Source organism: Semicossyphus pulcher, unplaced genomic scaffold, assembly GCF_022749685.1.
Source record: "Semicossyphus pulcher isolate SPU_LCO1_2020_fin unplaced genomic scaffold, fSemPul1.0.p SCAF_22, whole genome shotgun sequence".
Classification (NCBI taxonomy): Eukaryota; Metazoa; Chordata; class Actinopteri; order Labriformes; family Labridae; genus Semicossyphus; species Semicossyphus pulcher.
The window spans coordinates 15,274,935-15,285,776 of NW_027211696.1; the positions used below are offsets into that span (position 1 = coordinate 15,274,935).

General features: G+C 43.6%; 1 protein-coding gene across 2 annotated transcripts in view; it reads left to right on the forward strand.

Moving 5' to 3' along the window:
- fibcd1b (fibrinogen C domain containing 1b) overlaps positions 1-9,767 on the forward strand; it is a 143,679-nt gene extending 133,912 nt beyond the window's left edge. For both annotated transcript variants that reach the window (XM_069673629.1, XM_069673630.1), the window contains 2 exons: positions 1,121-1,300; positions 6,322-9,767. In XM_069673629.1, coding sequence (XP_069529730.1) covers positions 1,121-1,300; positions 6,322-6,587 — 446 coding nt within the window. In that variant the 3' untranslated portion in view covers positions 6,588-9,767. The remainder of the gene's footprint in view (positions 1-1,120; positions 1,301-6,321) is intronic.
- The last annotated feature ends 1,075 nt before the right edge of the window (positions 9,768-10,842 follow it).

A 10,842-nucleotide genomic window follows, 5' to 3' on the forward strand; every position in this document is an offset into this window, starting at 1 on the left:
CTGCTTCTCATGTCTTTTATTTGATATTTCCTCGCTCGAACCGGATGTAGTTCCGTAGCCACCATATTGAGGACCGTATCAAAGCTCTTATCGCTGCGAGGAGAGAGGGGGGAATTCAGAGGAGCGATAATACAGGATACACGAGAGCAGCCTCCACGGAAGTCTTTTACTGGCTGAGGGACAAAGTCGCAAGTGAAGGAAGCATGGAAGCAGCCTATGTCTTCTTAGTATTTCATTGTTTTCCTGACCTGCCCAGGCACTACCGGCAGAAAATAGCAGTTTGTTAACACCTGGTACAATACATCCTTCCTTGTTTTATAAAAGGTTAGATGTATAAAGAGTTGTTCTTTGTCCCTGCTTAAATAAAGAAACATAACAATAACCTTTTGGTTCTGAAAAAACAAGATGGCGACCGCCAAAACTCTTTAATAGACATGTTTATATGTGTTTTTGATTCTATTTGTATTTAAAAAGGCAAAAAAGAAAAGTGGGGGTCTGCACTGTGGTGCCGTGGTGAGCGCTGCCGCCTCACAGCTAGGAGGTTCATATAGTTTGAGTCCCGGTTCAGACGTGTAGCGGGCCTTTCTGCGTGGAGTTTGCATGTTCTCCCCGTGCATGTGCGGGTTCTCTCCATCGGTGTAAATGTGGTGAAAAGTTGTCTGTCTCTATGTGTCAGCCCAAACTAAAGTCTTTGTATTTGAAACTATGAAGCATGTTACAATGTTGATGCTGATGTTCTACTACAAATTTGTTGCTTATGAAAGTAGATCGTGCCAAATTCTGGATCTCATGCTGCAACTGCATGTCAAAGTGAAGACGTTGGTGTCACTACTTCGTTTGAAATCATTCTTCCAGTGGGTTCAGCTGGCCTCCCCATCCTCACTGCAAGCTGCTCCTTTGAGTTCAAGACACTCTGCATAACCTTTAAAGGAACCTTTAATCTTGTTTAGGAAAGAAGGTCTACACATGCAGAGAAGGGGGACTCTAAATGGAACCAAAAACCATGTTACATCTTATATCCGCAGAATGCACGGCGCTGAGAGGAGGCTGAAACCGCTTTAAACTGTTTACTTAGCACAACGGGAGCACTCTGTAATGGATTGTTTTGTCTCTTCTGCAGGGCTGAAGCAGATCCATGCCCTGTCCATCCAGGCAAACTATGAGCTGCGCATCGACTTGGAGGACTTTGAGAATAGCACCGCATTCGCCCAGTACGGCACCTTTGGAGTGGGCCTGTTTTCCGTGGACCCTGACGATGATGGATACCCCCTGACTGTGGGAGACTATTCTGGCAATGCAGGTCTGTATACTCGGTGATCTAGTTACACTTTCCTTGTGCTTAGTATGCACTTTTTTTCTTTTTTTAACCTAGTTGTGACATCACAGCAGTTGTTGAAAGCTCCAGGAACTTCCAGAACCTTCTATTAAAACGACAGTACGTTATTTCTGCAGTGCAGTACAGGCCTAGTTTGTCCAGAGAGAGGGACTGCTGGTGTCTGCGTCTCCTCTCCCCAAACCATCAGATCAGAGCCAGCTACCTGTCACCTTGATTAAATTACCGCCAATTAATTGCACTGCTTGACCTGCAGCGTAAACAAAAACCCCGCCGTTGAAATGAAGAAGCAATTTAAAGAAACCTTTGGGGAAGTGCTGCTGCGAGACCAGAGAGAGAATGGGGACAGTTATGAGAGATGGAGCGGGGAAGAGAGGAAGGAGGGAAGGGCTTGGTAGTAAGTAGGATGGAGGAAAGGAAGGGGACAGGTGCAAGAGAGGAGGAGAGTAACAGAAGGGAGGAAGGGTGAATAGAAATGAGGGTAAAGGTATTTAAGGGACAGGAGGAGGGAGTAAAAAAGGAAAGAAGAGGGGAAGGACAAAATGTTGTGTTCGTGCGGTGTCCGTTAGAAAGTCCTGTAACTTGTCTTTGAACTCATCTGCCTTTTGGATATTTAAATCCAATCTAATTGGAGCCACTGGAAACACAAATCCAAAATATCCTTTAACTATGTAGTACAGGGTCTTATGTTCAGAAAAGGAAGCATCTAAAACATCTAAGAAATAAGTTTCAAGCTAAATCTAAAATATTGTCATTTAAGTTTCTTTAAACTTTACTTACATTGGGTTTGATTTTGCCGTGGTTAACGCTTGGATGTTTATAAGGTACTGAATTCCATGATCCAATGATTGGAAAAGACATACGGTTGCTATTTATCTTTTTACACCCAGCGTTAGCATGTTAGCATGTTCCACAGGCCGAGTATTGACGGCTGCTGGTGGTTACTGATAACAGCGATTGTTAGGTGTTGACTGCTACTGTCTACCTTCCGCTGCAGGAGTTTTAGTGTCGGCCATTGATGAGCGTCTTCAATAACATCTTTTAAAAAAACGCTTGCTAACGCTACAAAGCCAGTTATTATCATGACTTTCTTAGCTTTGAGAACCAGTAGGGGCATCTCAGCTAACGTAGCGTGTGTACGCTAACTGCTACATAAAAAAAAAAATTACAATTTGAAATTAATGTTTTGAATGTCCCAGCTTCCTCTTCATTCTGACTCGGACGACTCAAACAAATTGTTAAGGGCTGTGCTAGGTTAAAGGCCTTTTGCACGCCAAGTCCGTATTTTTGGTCTGAAATTGTTGCATCTTAAAAAATAAATACAACCTCACGTTGTTCTAATCATGTTTACCTCGATAAAGTTTTCTGAACAGGTTCAATTTTCTGCGTTTTCTTCGCATCTGTCAAAAGCTTTTAGCGAGCTGTTTGACCACTCAGAGCCACCATACATGCAAACGTTATCATCAAAATGGCATCTGATAATCTCATTCATTTTGTCACTCAGCACAAAGCACTTTGAGTGTGTGTGTGTGTTAATGTGTGTACCAATGACTGTGTATATAGTATAAAATAGCCCCTGTGATAGGTGCTGCCATCTTGCGATGGTGACGTCATTTGGAGCCAGAGTCTGCACAGTAGAGATTGGCGAGTGAAGCCACCGTAGCCACATCAGCTAACCGAAACACACACTTAACTTACCAAAAAAACAGCAAGGAACCTGTACGTAGGTGTGTTTAACAGCAGAACAGCTTCTTGTGTTGGTCTGAAGCAGACGTTCACAGATGTGTAAACTTCAATGACTGTAGTGATTGTTTTAGTTACGTCTCCTCTCGCCGTTCATCCTCTACTCTGCTAATCTAGAACTGATCAGCTGCAGGAGCCAAATTTGTCAACAGAGCTGTCAATCACCCTTTTTACAGCATCAAATAACTAATTGAAAATAAACTTGTCAGAAAAATGAACACTTGGACGTAAATCAGCATGATAAGAACTAACTATACTGACAGAAACCATGTTTGAGAAACATGTATTTGGCGTGCATTTTGATTTTATAGTTTGACTCATGTCTCATCTGTTAACATGGAGGAGGCGGGCATTATGACCTGTACTGCAGCCAGTCAGCAGGGGGCGATAGAGAGGGTTTGCCTTCACTTATAGGGAGCTGTCATGTTGCCCATCTTTCTATACAGTCTACGGTGTGTACCTTAGACGAACTGCCAGCCGCTGCTCAGGATCAACTTGCTTGCAGCTTATAAAACTGGAACACTGACATTCCTGAAATACACCTGGAAACGATCAGGATAATTCCGCAGCTCCTTGATCAGCAGGTGAAACTCTCCTTGCTCTTGGTGACGTTTCAGGATTGGGTGGACCCAGTTATTGCCTTTTTTCTTTTCTCAAGAAGTGAGAGGACCACAAAATCATCCTCACTGCTCCCGTATTGCGAATTTCAGATCACAGCGTTGTTGTGTGCTGAGCCAGGAGGATGTCAGTCATAGCGTGATCTGCCACTTTTACACGGCTGATTTTGGATCCAGATTTAGTAATATTTATTATTTCCACTCAGAACTTAATGGACGCTTAATGAGACTCTTAACTTTGATATCTTAATATTTAATACTTACAATACAAGCCAATTCTCCAGAGGCTTTGCAGGTTTTTAAACCCTTTAAGCTGCTCATAGTCTCTCCTCGACTCCCCTCCACGCAGTGTTACTGTTATTATTATCAGTGGTAGTGTTTTGCTCTGCTGTGGCTGCCTTCTGATAAGCTGACAGGTGCTTATTTGGGGCCGGGAGCAGCTGGATGTTAATGGGCATCAGGGGGAGGCTGCCGGCCCCCGGCCACCAAGGTGACACCCAGCGCCTCGCAAATGAGCCTTTAAGTGCTTCTGTTGTCTTTTGTTTTTTTTCTGAATATTCCTGACATTATCTCATTGTCGCCACTGAGCCGTTTCTTTTCATTTTTCACCCACTATACTTTTTTTTTTTTACTCCCAGTGTGGAATAATACACGACAGAAATATCAGACATGCCTGTCACATTATCTTTTTCCCGCTGACTGGTAACCATGGTAATGCCAAATGGAGAGCAGTGTCGGTCAGAGCGAGAGGGTAAGGAGCCGGGCGGCCACATCCTGGGCAATTAAAGGCTGTTTGATGCCCCGACGAGCTGTTAGCCGTCACCTGATGGCTGCTGAGCGCTCTTTCATTCTGCTCGCAGCTTTATCCTTCTTCTATCCACTTGTGCTCACAGTGTGGAGTCCGCTTGAAGAGAGAAAAGGAAGGAGGGAGTGAAGGGGAAGTATGGGGAGTTTATTGAACGTTATTACCACTTTGAACATCCATTCGCTGAAAAGGTCCAGCGCTGGATGTAAGAACGCTGCTTTCATTTTAACTTGTTGGCTTAGTGCAGCGGGGAAAAGAAGTCATCGATTTAAGGAATTCGCAATTTGTAAGAAGGTAGATATCAACCTGGCAATTTGACTGCATCAGACTTACCATGCAGATCATGATTAAGGGCACTTAGGTGGTGCCCAATGCATAATTAGAAACTGTCTCCAAGCTTGTTGTTTGGATGTGCTGTATGAGTCAGGTGATGCAGTGTGAAGAGGGCTAAACTTTGCATTAGGTACCAGTCAGAGGGGATGGATGGGTCAAACAAACACGGGACTGACAGCCGGCATACCGGGGTTTGAGTCCCCTGGTGGTTTTAAACCAACTGCCGACGTTGACGTCTTTTCAAGTTAACTTCTTTTCAAGTTATGTAACATACGTACTTTAAGACACATGTGTACCTTAGGTATGTAATGTACATAGCTAAGTAAGCTGACTGGGTGTCGAGGCGCTGGTTTAGCTCGGTTGGTCGAGCAAGAACCATAGTCCTGGATCGCAGGTTTGGCCACCGGTCTGCTGATGATTTGGTGCATGTCATCCCCCACTCTCTCCTCCCCACATTTCCTGTCTCTTTTCTGTCCTATCCAATAAAGGCAATATGATCATGTACATTTATGCCTTTTAAACGCTTACCCTTATCCTTTCCCGTCGTTTTGGTGCAAAAGCATAACCCAAACAGATCATTTAACCACAGCCAAGTTTGATTTTATTTTGAAAGTCTCACCATTGGCTTATTTATTTTTTGCCAATCTTGGATCCCATCGGCTAAAGTCTGACAACAACACAGCCTCTGGGGACAACGGTGAAAATGCCGGGCGTGTAGCCAGCAGTTAGCGATAAGCGACTTCCAAGTTCCTTTTCAGCATGCTGCAGCGTTCACAGACAAAGAAACTGTTTTTCTTGTGATTGACTTTAATTAACGGGTCTCTTTTCCTAACTTCACCCTAAGCCCCGCTCATTCAGAACTCTACAGTGATACCTACTTTGTAATATTTTGTGACAGGGCCACTGACCAAACCGCCATATTTGAAATGAAATGAGAATGTGTTGCATATTCACTGTCGCATTGAGGTAGCAGTTATGATATTGTGCATTGATGCTTTAAGAAAGAATGAAACATTTGTGATGAATTCATTAACACATTTCTGTCGATTAACTGACAGCCGTCCTGATTCAGTCATCCTTGGCGTGTTATTAAAAAGAGAGCGGTAAAAAGGTCAGCGCAGAACCTTTTGATAAAGTGGCTACAAAGCCGCCTGACCTCCTGCTTTAGATAATGAGAAGCAACACTCTGGAGATCTGTGGGGCTTTAATCTTAATTTTTCATTTCCGTCTGTTTATAGAAATGATTAAATGTAAAGTTGTACGCCATTTTGAAGTTGTGGCTCTAATCATTAGTTTCTGGTATCACATCCAAGAATATGTTGAAGTCACAGAAGGGAGGCAATATCTGTTGCTTAAAGTTTTCTCCTCAATCTCCCAGCTGCTCTTGTTTATAAGAGCTTACTTCTTAATCCTGTAATGCAAATACATTTTAAATCCACATTCGTATCCTCTTTTTGTGTTCTAATGTTTCACATCTCCTCCCGTCCCAGGCGACTCCCTGCTGAAGCACAACGGGATGAAGTTCACCACCAAAGACCGCGACAACGACCACTCGGAGAACAACTGCGCCTCCTTCTACCACGGCGCCTGGTGGTACCGCAACTGCCACACGTCCAACCTGAACGGCCAGTACCTGCGCGGCCAGCACACCTCGTACGCCGACGGCATCGAGTGGTCCTCCTGGACCGGCTGGCAGTACTCGCTCAAGTTCTCGGAGATGAAGATACGACCTACGCGCGACGGAGAGAATAAATGAGGGAGGGGAAAAAAGGAGGCTGGAAAAAACTTTTTGGGACATTACAAACCACTTTTTTCCGACAGCTAGGTGGAGTTACTCGTCTTGATATTGTTTATTCACTAAAACATACCTCTTTAAGTTGCCTCCTCGTGTCTCTCTCCCTTTTTGCTCCTCTTCTTCTGGCTACCATTATCCCTCCCCTTGGTCTTGAAAAAAAATAACAATCATCCCGTTATTTTCGCCCATTCAGTCCACAAAAGCAGCCAGAGCCACAAAACCTCCACGGTCCACTGCGCGAGCCTGACACGGTGGTCCCAGCATCCCCCCCAGCAGAACGGCCCCCCCCACCAGTGATTTCCCTCTGACATGTAGCTCTGACCTCCCATCTGTGCTGACATGGCACTTGGAATGGTGGTTCAGTCTCACTGCCCATTGCTGTATAATCTGTGAACGGAGAGAGGGCTGCTCCAAAAATGTATTAAAAAAAATGCTTGAAAATATTGACAGGAAGTACAAATCCGCCGTTTGCTTGGTCACGTTTCCGTCCTCGATCTGTATAAAAGAGCCGCAGCAGGTTACAGCGGCAACAAGGCCTGAGATAATAAGGAGGGAGACAGAGACAGAGAGAATGAGGAAACAATTTGACAAGAGGTAAATTAGTCAAAGTGGGAGAAGAGGAGGTGCAAAAGGGATGAAAATGAGAAAAAGAAAGAGCCAACGGGAGGATCTCATTCATCTGACTTGGGCCATTAGGGAGCATATTGGGCACTTTGTCTGATCTGCCTGCCAGCTGAGTACTGGCCAACTGATGCAGCACTCACAGATGGTAACCCAGCACTTTGTGTATGCGTGTGTGTGCGCGCGTGTGTGTGTAGAGGGAGACAGACAGAGTTCCCGAACAGTATCAATTTCCTGTCACGGGTTCAGCAGAGCGTCTCGAATGACTACAATGTTTAGCAGACGGGCTAAACGTGATGCATGGCCGGCTTACGTTCACTCTCCATCTAGGTAGTAAAAGTAACCAAACGTGGTGCGTACATGTAATCGGAAGGAAAAGATGGTTCGAAAGAGACCAATGGGACTTTGTCATACTCTTATTTTCTTGGACCACCTCCCATCCCACCCTCCTCTTTCTCTGGTTTGTCCTTTATATTCTTTTTTCTCTTCCTTTCCAGGTGATTATGTTTGGATTTGTTCATGCGACACAGTTTCTCTTGTCTTGCAAAACGGAGAGGAAGTTGCTGTAAAATAAGATTTGACGCTCTCTCTCTCTCTCTCTCTCTCAAAAAAAAACCCCACTGTCTTTTTCTTCTGAGTAGGAGTTCTACAATGTGTTATGGCAAAAACAAAATTGCCGCAAGCAAACAAAAAAAAAAGGAAAAATATGTTATGAAGAAAAAACCTGTTGGCAGAAAAGTGTTATTTTCCTGTCTTTCTTTTTCATTTAAAGTCGGTGAATCAACTTTTTTTTTTTTATTTGTTCTTTTCATCGAGTTCCTTTGGATGTACTAAAAAGCTTTAAAAATATCTGTAGATTTTATTGTACAGTGTGTATGACTTTTAGAGCATGTGAATCTGTTTTCTTACTATGCTAAAACACAAAGAGTACTCAAGCACATGGACTTAAACGAAAATCCACTGGTTAAAAAAAATAAAAATAAAGACGCAAAGTGAGATGTATTTACAGAACTTTTTTTTTTTGTCCCTTTTCCTCTACCTGAGACGGAGCGAAGAGGAGGAATGTGATAACCCCTTCAAGCACACGCCCATTCAAAACTACAGCACAAAAACGACTCTTTTAAAGGAGGCACAATATGACGGAGACTCCAAACCTCGTGGCGCGTTAGCTGCCTTCGCAGGACATAAACACGGACGACATTTTGGCTTTGGAGACTTCTGGCACTGGGAGACAGTTCTGAATGTGTGCTGACAAGCTAACGGTGAGCTAACGTGTAGCACAAAGCTAACGAAACGTCGCGCTGACTGAATACCTCTGACACTGGAGCAGCTGTGGGTTTTTTCGCTGTCGTCGCCGGTGCTTGGAAGGATCCTGCGTGTGTTTCTGCAGCCCTTTGGCTGCGTAAGTCACGTTTTCAGGTGGACGACTGCCACCTTTTTACAACATCAAAGCACAGACGCGCGCTACAGATACTTGCTGGTGTTAATATGGCACAGAGAATGAGGTGTGACGATGTCGGATGTTTCAAACAGGCTGGAAATGTGTGACGGAGGAGGCTACAGCAGAAGGAACTGGAGTGTGTGTGTTTGTGTGTGTGGGAGTGTATGCAAATGTATGTATGCGTGGGTGTGTGCACATGTGCGTCTACAGTGTCTCTGTGTGTACACATATATGCACATGCTTCGGTTTGTACATGCCCCATGTGCATGAGGCCAGGCGACGGAGCGGGAGCGCGTCTCTCTGTGGAAACTTTTGAAGTCATGTGATGCTTATGTGCAACTTGCCTCCCCCCCTGATGTTTGTGTTGATAACAGAGAGATTTACATAATTATAAAGAACTATTACTTATTGTGATTGTGAACCCCCCCCCATAAGAGTGGACGCCACCTTCTGGTACTGTGTTGAACTGCGCTCGTACCCTAAAAAAACCCCTCCCGAAAGTCACCTCGACACATTGTGCTCACTGTATTTGTTAATGCTACGTTGCCCCCTTTGTTATTTAAATGTAAAGTATTATTTGCCATGCCCCCTTTGTGTGTTTCTGTTGATTTAATGCCTTTATAGTCACTCTCTGCTGCAGCTCGCCATGTCTCCATCGGAAGAGATGATGAAAGAGTGAAATAAAAGGCTCTAATCATTCCCAGTTATCCCGCTCATTACAGTGCATCAGCACACTCCTCATCGATCCCCCAGGTCCCCCAAACCTTCTATCTTTCTTACTGTGTACCTCCTTAATTGCCTTAGCCTCTGCTGCCAATTCCCCCTCACTCCACAGCTCCTAAAACATCCCCTCACTTCTCTTTCCGGCTCCTGACTTCATGTCTCTTTATTGCTCTGCTTGTTTTTGCCCGACTCCTGTCCCCCGCTCTTCTCTTCTCTCCTCCTCAGTCCTCCCAGCGCAGAACTAACTCTGTTTTCTTTTTCTTTTCTTTTTGGTGAAGTACTATAGATTGTTTTGCTGAATCTTGATACTGTGTTTTAATGTTCTTGTCGACATTTAATAAACATTCACATTTTATAAATGGGGAACGCCCTGAAGTGTGTAGGGTATTTTTCTTACTCAGTTCTCGGTTCGGTATTCGGGTACTGAATGAAAACAGGCAGTACGTATTTAGTAGCCTTTTACCAGTCTAAGGGTATCTCTGTTAACGCTCTGGTTCATCAAACACAATAAAGAAACAATAGAAGATGCAGCTTTGAGTAAAAGGTAGCCAAAGCAAACCCAGAATGTTAAATGCTTAAGGGTCCAAGGAGAGAGTTTTTAGAGTCTGTAAGGATTCTGCTGCCATCCCAATGCAATTGGGGTCAGCTCGATTTAGTTTGTGGAGCTTTTATTTTGAAAGAAAAGAACACGTAATGTCCCAAATATTCCCTAGAACTTCACAAAGGTTTCTGCTTCAGAAAAAGTCCCAATGGAAACAACATCACAGCCCGTTTTGAATGACCTGTACGCGTTGAGGTGCTCACACCACCAACAAGATTACAACACAACAGGAGTCAGATTGAAATTCACTTTTAATTACCTTTTTAAATCATGTACCATCTTTACTTTCTATGTATAAGGTGCTTTGGCAACGCTTATGTGTAGCAACGTGGATAGTTTCATTGGTCCTGCTTTTGAAGGGAAGTCCGAGGTACCACAAAAGTCTCACAGGTTTCAAGTGATTTTTATATTTGGGTAAAAAGTAGCCCATTCATCCATCCCTACATATATCCATACATCTACACGTACATTTGAGGGTACACATTTAAAAACTGGGTCATTTTTAGCAGTAACATTGAACGATTTAATAGCAGGAATTGAAAAAGGGATACTTGAACAAGTCTGATTTGATTAACTTTGATTAGCTTCAGTCTGGCCTTTCAAGGTTAGGGTAAGGGAAAAAAATGCATTCCTGTAAACACTAGCCATGTTGACTTTTACTTTGTACAGTATATATTATATAATTTAGAAAGACCAATATCCACAATGAATGCTCTTATTTTGAAATCATATATAAAACACAGCTAGCTCCATGTGCACTGTAAGAAATGTGGAGCCTGTGGAAAAACTACAACATTACAGTCATTTTATTCAAGATTTCAGGGCTAGCG